This window comes from Madurella fahalii (genome assembly GCF_045866475.1).
Source record: "Madurella fahalii IFM 68171 DNA, scaffold_3, whole genome shotgun sequence".
NCBI classification, from domain to species: Eukaryota; Fungi; Ascomycota; class Sordariomycetes; order Sordariales; genus Madurella; species Madurella fahalii.
In genome coordinates, this window is record NW_027263973.1 from 4,018,771 (window position 1) to 4,031,288 (window position 12,518).

At 52.4% G+C, this 12,518-nt stretch overlaps 4 protein-coding genes across 4 annotated transcripts; 2 read left to right on the forward strand and 2 right to left on the reverse strand.

Moving 5' to 3' along the window:
• Positions 1–397: 397 nt before the first annotated feature.
• On the reverse strand, positions 398–2,031 carry MFIFM68171_06606 (uncharacterized protein; the record flags this gene model as incomplete). The annotated part of the gene is made up of 3 exons (XM_071062026.1): positions 398–880; positions 945–1,809; positions 1,871–2,031. 3 exons carry the CDS (start codon positions 2,029–2,031, stop codon positions 398–400), a joined length of 1,509 nt encoding a protein of 502 aa, XP_070918127.1.
• A 1,667-nt stretch (positions 2,032–3,698) lies between these two features.
• On the forward strand, positions 3,699–4,821 carry MFIFM68171_06607 (uncharacterized protein; the record flags this gene model as incomplete). The annotated part of the gene is made up of 2 exons (XM_071062027.1): positions 3,699–3,832; positions 3,999–4,821. 2 exons carry the CDS (start codon positions 3,699–3,701, stop codon positions 4,819–4,821), a joined length of 957 nt encoding a protein of 318 aa, XP_070918128.1.
• Positions 4,822–5,695: 874 nt separating this feature from the next.
• Positions 5,696–6,619, forward strand: MFIFM68171_06608 (uncharacterized protein; the record flags this gene model as incomplete). The annotated part of the gene is made up of 1 exon (XM_071062028.1): positions 5,696–6,619. The coding sequence occupies one exon, from the start codon at positions 5,696–5,698 to the stop codon at positions 6,617–6,619; it is 924 nt and encodes a 307-aa protein (XP_070918129.1).
• Positions 6,620–6,939: 320 nt separating this feature from the next.
• On the reverse strand, positions 6,940–8,862 carry MFIFM68171_06609 (uncharacterized protein; the record flags this gene model as incomplete). The annotated part of the gene is made up of 3 exons (XM_071062029.1): positions 6,940–6,951; positions 7,016–7,575; positions 7,635–8,862. 3 exons carry the CDS (start codon positions 8,860–8,862, stop codon positions 6,940–6,942), a joined length of 1,800 nt encoding a protein of 599 aa, XP_070918130.1.
• Positions 8,863–12,518: the final 3,656 nt, after the last annotated feature.

Here is a 12,518-nt window from a genome sequence, read left to right on the forward strand (position 1 = left end):
TTTTCGTTGATGCGTGAGATAGAGGTAGTGCGGATGGGCCCTCGACTCTTCGATGCCGACGTAGCGAGTCGATGAATGATAAACCGCCAGAATTGAGGCTCTAACTTGAGCAATATGCGCCTCTACGGCGCCTAGCTGGATGAAAAGCTGTTTTCTCTGATTATTAGCAACCGCCGTAGGGTCCAAAACGTTAAAGTTGAGACCCTGCGGGATCAGGATCCCCTGCGTGTCCGGCAAATACATTGACCATCATATGCGGAGATCCAATGTCCATCTCTCAAAGGAAGGATCTCTAGTGCTTCGATACTTGCGGTCAAGTCTGTTTCGTCGAATTCGAAGTAGCAGGAGAGGACTTGTGCAACAGCGGAGTGCCAATGTTGGCTCGTCGAATTCGACTTCATCTTTGACGTCGAGCGAGAGAGGTCATTACGCAGCTGTTCCAAGAACATTTCGGGTGTCGAATCGTTGAGGCCGTACACCTCAAGTGCTCAAAGACCTCGGGCCTGTACCTGCCGGAGAGATATGGGTCTGCGTTGCGGTCATCAAAAGGGGGCTCTCCGTGTTCGTCCTGATCGCTGATAGCAAGAACTACAACGTCCTGGATCTTGCGCAAGTGGCTCCGATGTCTGGATCTAAGAACGGGGTGGACGTCAAAATGGCTTTTGATCCTGTTGCTGAGTTTTGACCAGAACTTATCTGTCACATTTGACAGCGGCAGGAACTTGGACCATGTGTAGCACAAATCGCCGTGCTCGCAGAATTCCAGAACCGCCTGGACGAAGGTAATGGCGATGGCATCCCGTAGAGCAATGTTCCTCCGTGATGTGGTGGAAATATCCTCTCTATTCCCGGCTGTATCGAAGTCGGGGTGAATCAGGAACTATACCATTCCAATCAGCCGCTACGTGCTTAAAGAACCATGAGCTGGTGCGGATACAGCCTACCTTAAACCCTGACTCCTTTACGGGAAGGAATGCGAATAGCTCTTGTCGTTCAATAAGTGGCTGCCGATCGGCTGTGAGAGGGAAGGCTAGGACGACTTCTGCGGTTGGCGATACTTCGGATGTGGTGCCTGTATTCTGAACGTCTCGGTTTTGACTAGGCGCCAAACTCTTCGCCGTGTACCTCGTCACATGGTAGTACCGGTTCTCCCGAGTTTCGTTACCGGCCCCATCAGTCAACACCGTCTCTAGAACGACGCTGCGACCAACAACATCGCTGTGACCGAGTTCTCGGGCGCGTTCCGGCTGACCCTGCTCGTCGAAGAACGTAACACGTATCCGCCTGAGCTTCCGGAGAAAAAGTAGGCAAGTCGGCCGGACGTCGTCCAGTTGCTCAATAATCATGGCTCGAAGATGTTCCAACTCATCTTGGCTTCCCTGATCGTGAAGATGCAGTGTCATCCGCGTTAGCGGGCTCTCTAGCTCCTCAATTGGGTCTTGCCAGATTGGTGCGATCATTCCCAAGCCTCGGTCACCCTTCTTGTGCTCGAAATAAAAGGAAAAGGGTCCCGACTGAATGTGGACTTTCCAGGCAGCGATAAAGACGGACTTGAAGCCGATACCTTTTGCGCCAATATAGCCGTAGCTCCCCGACTTCGTGCTGCTCCTGACGTCACAGATCGCCTTCAAGTCTTCCACGGAGAATCCGTCTTCGCTGTAGTCAATAACGATACGGTGAGAGTAGACCTTGAAGTTAATGAAAGGCACAGTCCCGCTCTCTCTGGCAAGCGAGAACTTGTTGTCATCAGCATTTTGAAGCAGCTCAAATACGAAGCGGGCACCGCTGGCATAGAGGTCTTTGGCGAGCCTGTATGCCGGTCAGCGTAGTTTGAAAACCATTTGGGCGAGCCCCATGAACAGACACCTACCTCTTGATCGAATGCGCTGCTATTTCACGCGTGCTGCGCAAGTCCTCCTCAAGTTCGCGTCGGTCTTCTGGATCCAGTTTGTCCAGGATCTCTTTCCTAGTATATCCAAGCCGCTTCGCGACAGCTAGCACAGTCTCTTGTGCTTCATCTTTGCTTATCATACTTCTCGTATGGCCCGAGGAAGCTCTCCTCATTATATTGATTCAGCGTTGTGTCGTTAGCACTTGGACCCTTGAGAGTGAGTTGTGAACGTTCAGGCTTGGGAGGATTTTGGGAAATCTTCCTACGGAGGCATCACGGTGCAGGGCATAAATTGATGCAGCGGTAAAATGCGGGGGTGTTCATGTTGGTTCGGTGACGGACAAACTTGGTCGTGTTGGCTGTGCAGAAGATGGCTGGGGATGTGGTAATTACTAGCAACCGCAGGGTCGCACACGAATCGGCCCATCACAACATCCCCCGATCGGGCTTTCTCCGGATGTTTGACGTCAATGGTCACCAGCGACCGTCTTGAAACACGGACCAAGGAGTCAAGGTTTTGCGCGAGTCTTTGGCATGAAGATGGAACTTGGTGGTTGCGTATTGGACTCGGTTTTTAAGAACCTCGCTCCCTACACAGTATGGGTGCCCAAAGTCTAGGGCTATCAAAGAATTCAGGACGAGCTTTTCCACCACAATACCAGGCTCAAGTTCGTCTTCATGCACCTCAATGTGCGCCTGCGGAGATTTCCTGCCAAATCTGGCTGTCAACATAGCCACGATCGATTAGCCTGTGTCACATGGGAATTCTCCCTAATGTCGTCTTAAACAATGTCGGTCGGCTCTCTCCTGTTGCAGGAAAGATAAAAATGGTGTTCTTGTATGTATGCACTGCCTGCGGTTTCTCCGCTAGTGTAGTCATCCATAATTATGTAGCACGCACTGCCCGAAGAGTCATCGCCTTCTCTAGCAGAGTGCATAAGTATTCAGCAGCAGAGCGAAGCTAGATGTATTAACCAGACTTGTACACCAAGCCCACTCTTATGGTTACGTATGTTAAAAATTCTGGACGACTTGCAGCGGCGCTGGAAACCAACTCCTGAGCACATTGATGAAGGACCGGGGATTCAAACGCCTACCTATCGTCCGAATCAGAATCCACTATCATTGGATGCGCCCTCCATCGCCGGGGCAAGACGACACTCACGGTGAGAATCGTCGCTGCGCGGGTTTTGCTGTTCGTTCAAGCTGACTGCTCAATCCAATCTGGAGAAGCGTGAATGAATATTAGCAAGATGCATGAGGGCTACCACAGCCGACGAGCCGGAGATGGCAAAAAACGCGAGAGGCGTCATTTTATGTCTTGCTGCGTCGAGGAGCCAAAAATGGATGCCGGGTGGAAGGAAAGTGGTTTCCTAGTTGAAGACAACTGCTTTTAATACCAACTGCCCAGGGCCGGGACACTCAGGGAGCTCGCCCGCGGTGAGGTACTGCACAGTGCCAAGTACAGACCTCGCTGTGACTAAGCACGCCGCACTGTCGAGACCCCTGAAAAAGGCCGCTCTGCCCTGTCAAATTCGGCAGCTACTGTACAGTACAGAAGTACTGTACCACAGCAAGTTCTGTACCTAACTTACTACCTTACGTAATCTGTAGGTAAGTATTATCGAACAGGCTCTGGGACATAAGAGTTTCTGCGTAGGAGCCCTTAATGAATAGCCGAGTAAACTATCCTTTTGGCAAGACATTAAAAGCATTCCTCAATCGATTCATTCACTCCATACCGGAATGTGAATAACTTCAAACGTTGGTTGGAAATTGAATCGGTGCCTACTACCTTAGGTTACTCATGCACAGCCTTTTGGGCGCCAACAGAACCGCCCATTTGCCCAACGCAAGCTGGTTGCACAAGGCCTTGGGCCGTTCGTCCGCAGCTTCGGCACCTTTCCACAACTTCCCTGCACGTTCTGCTCGGCCTCATCAGTAGGTATCTAAACTCAGCCAACCATCAGCTGTGGCCGTTCGACACTCATTGCCTCCCTTGTCCCCCTCAGCTCTCTGACTGAGGTAGCCATAGAAGCGACCGATTGGGAAACGTACGACCCGACGTGATCAAAAGCTAGTGGACCACACACTGATCGCAATGTAGGATTGCTTCATCGAAGCTATTCCGATTTTCTGTTGGACCAGACCGGCGCGAGTTTACGGTTCACTCCGCTATCGTCGCCCCCCAGTCACCCGTCCTCAACACCCTCATCAATGGCAATTTCAGCGAAGCTTCAGAAGGCCATGCCACGCTGGAATCCGTCGACGAACAAACGTTCGTCAGCTTTATTCAGTACGCATACACAGGCGACTATCGCGACAGATGGCCGCAGAGAACGGGGGCTCCCGCAGAGGCGAGCGCATGCAACGTTCCCCAGGCCGGCCCGACCCGCGTCGATGACCCGGAGCCGATGGAGGAGCCGATGGGGGAGCCGGCGATTGAACCCCCGGCAGTGAAGAAAGGCCCCTACAAGTGTGGTTACTGCGGGCAGCGGTTACGGGAGGGGAGGGATCTTCTGTTATGGGAAGCTTTCAGGACCGCCGTTAACCGGCGTTATTCCGCTTTCCGCCCAACGCCCAGCATGGACGCCACGGAAGACTACACCGATGTTTTCATCTCCTACGCACGGGTCTACGTCTTTGCCGATTGCTACCAAATTCCCGAGTTGATGGGCCTTACGCTCGAAAAACTTGGTCAAACCTTGGTCGCGTTCAAACTGTACGACGAAAGAGTAGACGACGTCATCAAATTGTTGAAGTACTGCTTTGGCAATCCGACACCGGACACATTGAAATCGCTCCTGGTAGTCTACACGCCTTGCAAGATTGAGCAGATATCGAAGAGCGAGAACTTCAATCAGATTTTGGCCGAACATGGAGAGTTATCAGCCCGCCTAGTTGGAGAGCTTATAAAGAGATTAGATTGATGAGGCACCCCGAAGTTGGCCCTCGGCGTGATCGGACTCTATCCCTAGGAGGGCTGATCGAGGAGCGGGTGATCTTAGAGCAGATACTGCTGTCGTCAAGCCATGCTCTCTATAGCTAGCCAAGGCATATGGCAGCAAGTGGCAAGCATCTCAATGCTGTTGTGTGCGGTGCTGATAATACGAGTCGTTATCAAGTTAGCGAGATTGGGGAGTTGGTGCTTTCTTGGCTAGCTCTCCGGGGTAAAATACACCTACCTTATGCGGTCATTGAACCAGTGGTTAGCATCTCAGTAAACGTTCTATTGTTGATCTACAACAGTGCAAATCCCTCCGCATTTGGATTTGTAAGCGCAAGCTAGCGAATGGGCTGTCGGCGAGTTGCTGACCCGGTTAGTCGAAAGAGACCGCCTTGGCCTCGATTTCTAAGCGCCAAGCATCGTGGACGCAACCCTTGTCCCGCTCATCAGCCTCGTAAGAGGAATTTGAAAGAAAGTAAACCATCACCGCTTGAGAATTATGGACACATTATCGTCGTAGCCGTGTTAAATCGCTCATCGGCGTGACTCACCGATGCGTTAATGCTGACCCGCGAGGAAAGGGGGATGCGTCTCGGCGCCAGAAGAGGGCAATTCATTGGGAATAGGGGTAGAACCCGTGTTGTGGAGGCCGGTACGGAGCCAGCCATGTTTACTGATCATGCCGGTTCTACATTGATGAAGTTCACGACGACATGCCTCAAGTGGCCAGTTGTGAAGTATAAGAACGCCTTCCAACTGCTAAGTACTTACCTCCCAACCATCATCACCACCACAGCCAGTCAACAGTGAACAACCGCAACACAACCATCCAGCATTAGCAAAATCTCCAATCAAAAATGGCTACCATCACTTCCATCGGCATCGGCAACATGGGCGCTGCCCTAGCCACGGCCCTCCTCAAGTCCTCCTCTCCGTCCGTGAACCTCACAATCTGGAACCGCACCGCCTCCCGTCCGCACGTCCAAGCCCTTATCTCAGCGGGCGCCACCTTTGAGCCCTCTGTCCCCGCCGCTCTTGCCCGCAGCGAAATCATCCTCCTCTGCCTGCTTGACTACCCAGCCGTCTCGTCCGTGCTCTCGCAAGCGGACGCCTCCACCCGGCCGCTGGCGGGCAAGACGATCCTCAACCTCACCAACGGCACGCCCAAGCAGGCGCGCGAGATGGAGGCGCTGTGTAAGTCCCTCGGCGCGGCGGTCTACTTCGACGGCGGCATAATGGTGACGCCGCAGCTGGTGGGGACGCCGGCGTCGTTCATCATACTGTCGGGCGAGACGGAGCAGGCGTACGACGAGCGCCTCATCCGCACCGGTCTGCTCACCCCCATCGGCACCGTCCAGTACATCTCGTCGGACCCGGGGGCCGCCAGCCTCGTGGACTGCGCGGCGCTCTCGTCCATGTACGGCATGTTCATCGGCGCCTTCACGGGCATCGCGCTGCTCAAGCGGCAGAAGCGCGAGGGGGGCGCCGGCGAGGTCGGTGCCAAGACCATGGTGGATAAGGTCATGGTTCCCGTGCTCACGGCGCTGGTGCCGTATGTGAGCTTACTGGCGGATCAGGTGGATAGGGAGGCGTGGATGGATGACTTGGGGAATCCGTTGGCTATGCAGGACGAGGGGGTGAGGAATATCATGCAGGCTTGCGAGGATGAGGGGGTTGATGGGTCGGGCCTGAAGTTTATAAGTGGGTTGATGGAGAGGGGTGTGAAGGAGGGGTTTGGTGCAGGGGGTGTCGCGGTTGTGGCTAAGTATCTGATGAAGTAAGGCGGAAAAGCAAGTGAGGGTTCGCAGGACACTTATCAAGACGCGCAGCCACGTCTGGGCCGCGCTTTTGTAAAGAGAAGACAAGTATAGCAAAAACAGAATAAGCACTCCCTCGAAAATTGCTGCATCTTGGACTCGACTCGGGAGTTGAACAAATGGGTTGCTAAGATAGTGATAGAGGTGGGGGATGAAAAGGGAGGTAATTTGCCACAGACCAGCCCAAACGCCGACACACGCTCAAAAGTTCGCGTAACGCAGCTGCCGAAGATACAAGCAGACTCACGCTTCATAACGACGACCAAGTAAGCTAAAAGACTTGATTACGCCACGGACTACGTACGTTGTTGAACGAAGTTTCTGATAGATAACTTATCTGCCTTGAATTTTTCGACTTACACCAAAGCCATGTGGACCCAAGGTCTTTAATTTGTATCCAGTCTCACCCTCTGCGTAGTCCACCGCCACCCTCCTTTCCCCGGAAAGGCCTGTCATCCAACCAAATCGATACTTCCGACCCATACGTTGGATACGGAGATCCCTCTCCCGTTTATCCAACATCGAAAGTCTTGCATAGTCGGCGAGCATGGCTGAATCACAGACGTAGTAGATACAGCCAGCCAACGAGTCGAGGGACACTGGCATATATGGCCATTTGACTAGCCACATGTGCGTGATGAGGACGATGATCATGATGATGAGAAGGGCGATAGACCCCCACGTGCATATCTCATGTGCGTAAAATGTCTGGGCAGTAGCAAACGGGACGCCAGAAAGCAAGAGTGGTAGAAGTTTTGACAGTAACGTGACGAAGGCCATAGCCCCGGCGAGGGGCTCGAGTTGACGGAGTGCGCGCCATATGCCAGTGAAGGCGTTTATGGTCCTCTCTTCTAGCACCGAGTGCCTGGCAGCTTGGGGCATCAGCGCCATCCGACAGTAGGTGTTCATTTTGAAGAAATCTGCGACAACTGTCAGCAGGGCCTCTCCGTGCCAACGAAGAATGGGCATCACAACATACTGTAGAAAAAGTCTTCCCAGACAAACTGGATGAGCACGCCCAGGCAGGTAAACAGCATATTAGCCCCAAAGTCCTGGCTGTCCATAAACCACTCGAACGCATTCATAGTTGGGTCCTCCCACACGACGTTCTCATAGTAAAGAATAAGCGTTAACAGCCCAACTAAAACCATCAGAAAACTCCCTTGCACAACCCTCTCCTTCCTTCCCACACTCAACCACTTCTCCTCCTCCTTGTCTCTCTCTCTCAGGGGCAACGCTCTCTTCAACCCCCACTTCACACCCAGCGGCATCCCAGCATCCACCGGGACAATTCCATAACTTACTCCTCTGCCCTTCCCTTCCCCGACCAGCCTGCCAACGAAGAACCTCTTCCCCGCCAACCCCTTTCTCAAGTTTCCATCTTCACTTCCCTCCACACACCTCACCCTCACCTCCTTCACCGCTTCCTTCGCCTCCTTCATCTGCATCAACACACAAACCGCCGCCAAACTCCCCGGGTGCGTCGCCACCCCCGTCTTTTGTCTCAAACACCACATCACAGCAGCCACGCCCGCGGCTAACAACACCAACAGCACCTGTGCAAACCTCGCCGGCGTACGAAACACGGCCAGCGTGATGAAGCAAGTATTCAGGTTGTGCTTGATACAACTGCCCCTCAGTTTCAGCCCAATCGTCTCGCCCGACAACGACACCAAGACGGCCGACGCCGCGACGAGGAGGTCGGATACCAGCGAGAGCCGGTCCCGCTCCCTCCAGAGCAACACAAGCCCGATCCATACCTCCCTGAGACCGCCCGAGATCCGCATGGTCAGGGCGGTAGTGCTCCCCCCCGGACGAGCGAGCGAGCGGAAGGGCAGGAGGAGTTTGATCTCGGCGTCGATGAGTTGAATTGGGACTAACAGGAGGAGGGTGAGGATCAAGGGGAGGAAGTAGACGGTGAGGTACGTGAGGGATGAGGATGGAACGGTGATTTCGGCTGGGGTGGAACCCAGTATGTGTGGGAAGACGGGGTAGGCGGTGAGGGTCGCGGTTGGGAGGCCGAGGAAGTTGGTTTGGGTGACGACGAGGGAGGTGGCGGGGATGGCGGTGGTGAGGGTGGTTGGGGAGCCGAGGGGGTTGGTGGTGATGGTGATGATGGTGCGTAGGAGAGCGTCGCCCGGGACGGTGGTGATGGTGGTAGGGAGGCCGAGGAAGTTGGTGGTTATTAGGGTGGTTTCTGGGACCATAATGGCGGGGAGTTGAACGAGGACGGTTTGCGAAGTGACGACGCTGGTGATGATTGTGTGAATGCTGCCGTTAAAGGTGAATCGTATCTTTGTGTGCTTTTCGGTGTATATCGGTATGTAGACAAAAGTTACGCCTGAATGTCCGGGCACTCTGGTGTGAGATATTGACGAGAAAGCCGTTGTGGGTTTAATCGATGACGTTGCCGGGAGGCCGCTAGATGCATGTGAACTTGATGTGCTTGATGGACTTGATGTACCTGAGCTTTACGCAGTCGACAAAGACTTGCTGGTTGCAAGAGTTGTCGATATAGCGCCGCTTGACATGGAGGACTTGGTGAAGCTTAGTGCGGCCGTAGTGGTGTTATCGGCGGTTGTGGTGATGATGATCGAAGGTATGGTGGCTGGCGTGTGTGATGGAGTCCATATTTGCTCATAGTCGATTCCCTTGGGGAAATAGTACCCTTTCTGTGTAAGTCGAGCCTGCTTACAGTAAGGGTGACGATCACGGGTGTCTTTCCCGGATTGGTCCCAGTTGATCCGTTCGTCTTCGTACCTGTTGAAGAAGACGCCAAAATAGACAAACAGTATACTGTTAGATGTGGCTGTTGTCGTGGCAGGGATGGTAATGGCCCTGCGGGCCGGCCCAGGATACTTGATGCAACCGTAAAACGAATGTTCGAGTGAATGAATGAACTGGATATATGTCAAAGTCCCCTCCAATACCCAAAGCTGCCTCAGTTTGGTTCCAAAAACCTCGTCCCAGGAGCGTTTCCGCGTTGACGGATCCGCAGAGTACCAGTCGTCGTACATCTTATCACACCCGCCGGGAGGAAACCAGATGTCCTTAGACAGCCATGTTGCCCGCGTCCAGCCGATCGGGATGTTGTAAGTCCCGGTCCCCGGGCCGATAACAGCAAGACAGGCGGAAGGTCGTCGGTCATGATGACTCCCTAGTGGTTATATACGCACATACCGCTCGTGTCTTCGCCAGGCATTACAAGGGCGCTGCGCAAAGGGATTCTACATCTCCCCGACCCACGGATCAGCCCACGTGAGGTATGCCCTGATGGGCTCAGTGTTATGATAGCACGTATCACACGGTCGGGGGATTTTGATGTTAGCAGCTGATCCTAGTGGAAGATCTCGGGAGTAATGCGTTGTCCTTGGTTCGGCAGTAGTGGTGGTGCTTGGAGCGCCATGCATACTCGCTGTTGATACTGGCATGCCATCCTGTCCCAAAGTCCTACGCATGCGAGCGGATGGCCCGCGCTGGTCCCGACTTCAGTGTGGCGCTTCCAAGCGGGCGATGCAAAGTCCTGAGGTACTCTATCACGGTCCTGTTCGTTTGGAAGCATTCGTACTAACCACTCCAGTACAGCCAGCATGCTCCATATTAAGAGGAACTGAAATGTCAAGAACGGCCATCGCGAGCGGTATTGCCTTGAAATCGGGCTTGTAGTTCTTCAGGTGGTTGCGGCTACGGTTTCTCTGCCATTGGGGATGCATCATTGATTGCCAAAGCTCGGTTTGGTAGACGACGTCAGCCCAGCACACCTCAAGTTCGCCAAGAAGGGGAATCGTGGATATGGTGAAAGGTGGTATTTTAAAGATGGAATAAAAAGCGCATATCAGATGCAGTGAGCAGTGAAAATATGCGTAGCTAGAGTCTGGGAAATGGCTGGATTTAATGCCTGGCAGTGCCATCAGCCCTCGATATGAACAATACGACCAGCCGCAGCTCAATGGTACAAGAACCCCAAATGAATCTCTCATATTGAGGTATATTAGCCGCCATATGACGGTTGCATCTAGTTCCACACTTGATATAACTCTTTCCAACGTCTTCCACAAGCCCCGCCCAAAGCCAGAAGAATGAGGCTGTTTGCCAGAGGCTAACGGCTAGCAGGTCTGAGCATCCTGAGACTTATCTACTGTAAATTATATCTAACTTACCAGGACGTTATTTTCATAGGCTAGCCACTATAGAACAAGGACTCGATATACTAGGCTACGAAGCGCTTATCGGCATAGGATATAGTAGGTAGCCAAGCTATATCTGAAACTGTTGATTATATACGTCGTGGAACCCTCTCTTCGAGCGGCAATAATAGAAGCCCCGCTCCTCCTTAGTAAGTTCTCATGCTTTTCCTAGGGCGATGGGGTATTGAGCGATAATCCTATCCTAGAAGCTCTTATTTTGGCTCATAATTGACAAGGTTATATTGGTGCGAAGTTTGAAGGGTGGATAAAGAAGGCCCGCTGTAAGATGTGAACGTGATGTAGGGCAGTGAAGTGTGACAAGAATCTTTGACCGTGATTTTATCGCACGCCTTCGATACCGCTATAGCCTGAGCTAAATATATGGACCCAGCATGTATATTCCATAAAGAACTAAGTATTTAGATGGCTACATCAAGATGGCATCGACTTCTCGGCTCCAGAGACGATGACGACAAAAAACCCAAGCAGAACTGGCACTAGTGTTAAGTTGGCGGACCAAGGTGATGCACGGCGGAAACAGAGTGATGGTGCAGATGGCAAGGAGCATACCTATCCTACTCTCAGATGCTCAGAACGTGGCAATGCGATGACCATGATATTGGGGGCCGGGCCGCCGATTTTGTGCTGCCAACTACTTCTGTAATTAATGTCTTGAGCGTCGATCAATATCCTCGGCTAAGGTATAGCAGTCTGACATGACTGGGACGCCGAACCTCAAGGGCATTGATTTGTCGCTACCTATACCTATCAGGGGAACGGGGGTATCCGCCTTGATACCTACCTGTAGACCGTACGCCCAATGTTGGCAATTCTGAAATGTTAGTGACATCATGACACCCACCGGGGCGCCACTTTTACCTCCTGAAGCCTTCATGATGCCCAGCTGGGAGTCATTATGTAGCTATGAAGATGTTATTGCCGGCACTCGGCGATACGATCAGTGTATGGCAACATCATAATCAAGACCGCCCCCTTCCGGGAAGTCGACTAGGTATGCTCTGGCGTATGGGATGCTCGTAATGGAGGTAAAGCCGGAATCGAGCTAAAAGCAACAAACGGAATGCATCGGAAATCTGGAAATGCACAATTATTAAGTGGCAAGGGAACTAAGACCTGGGGAAGAGCATTCGTGACGTGCGGTTCGAATACGCCAAAAGAGAGGTATACGCACACACAAGATAGCAGATTAAGGATTAAGGCAGTACCTAGAGACGATACCGGCCGGTAGCCACGATTGTGAGAGCAGGGAACGAGGGAGCGAGCGAAAGAAAGGAGGGAGAATGTCAAGAGTACAAGAAGTAATGGCGGAGAGGGGGCATTATTTACAGTACCCTAAGTTTTAGTGTGGCGGGCGGGCTCTAGACTTGGGGAGAACGCGTCCGCGAATACACTGGGAAAGATTTAAGCACGGAATTATTGCGAGGCTTTATAATTAGCGTATTGATAGGATTTCTCCTTCGCTTCCTGTATTGGATCGTATCTTTCTGAAGCCTGTAATTCGCTGCGCGTCATCTTCAGGTTCCAAACCTAAATCCTGCATTGACTACTGCCTAATTATTATTTGCATGATAAACCAACTAATAACTTAAAACCGGCATCTAACTTTCTACTGCAATAAATAGGCAAGATGACATAACTTCACAGATATATTACCC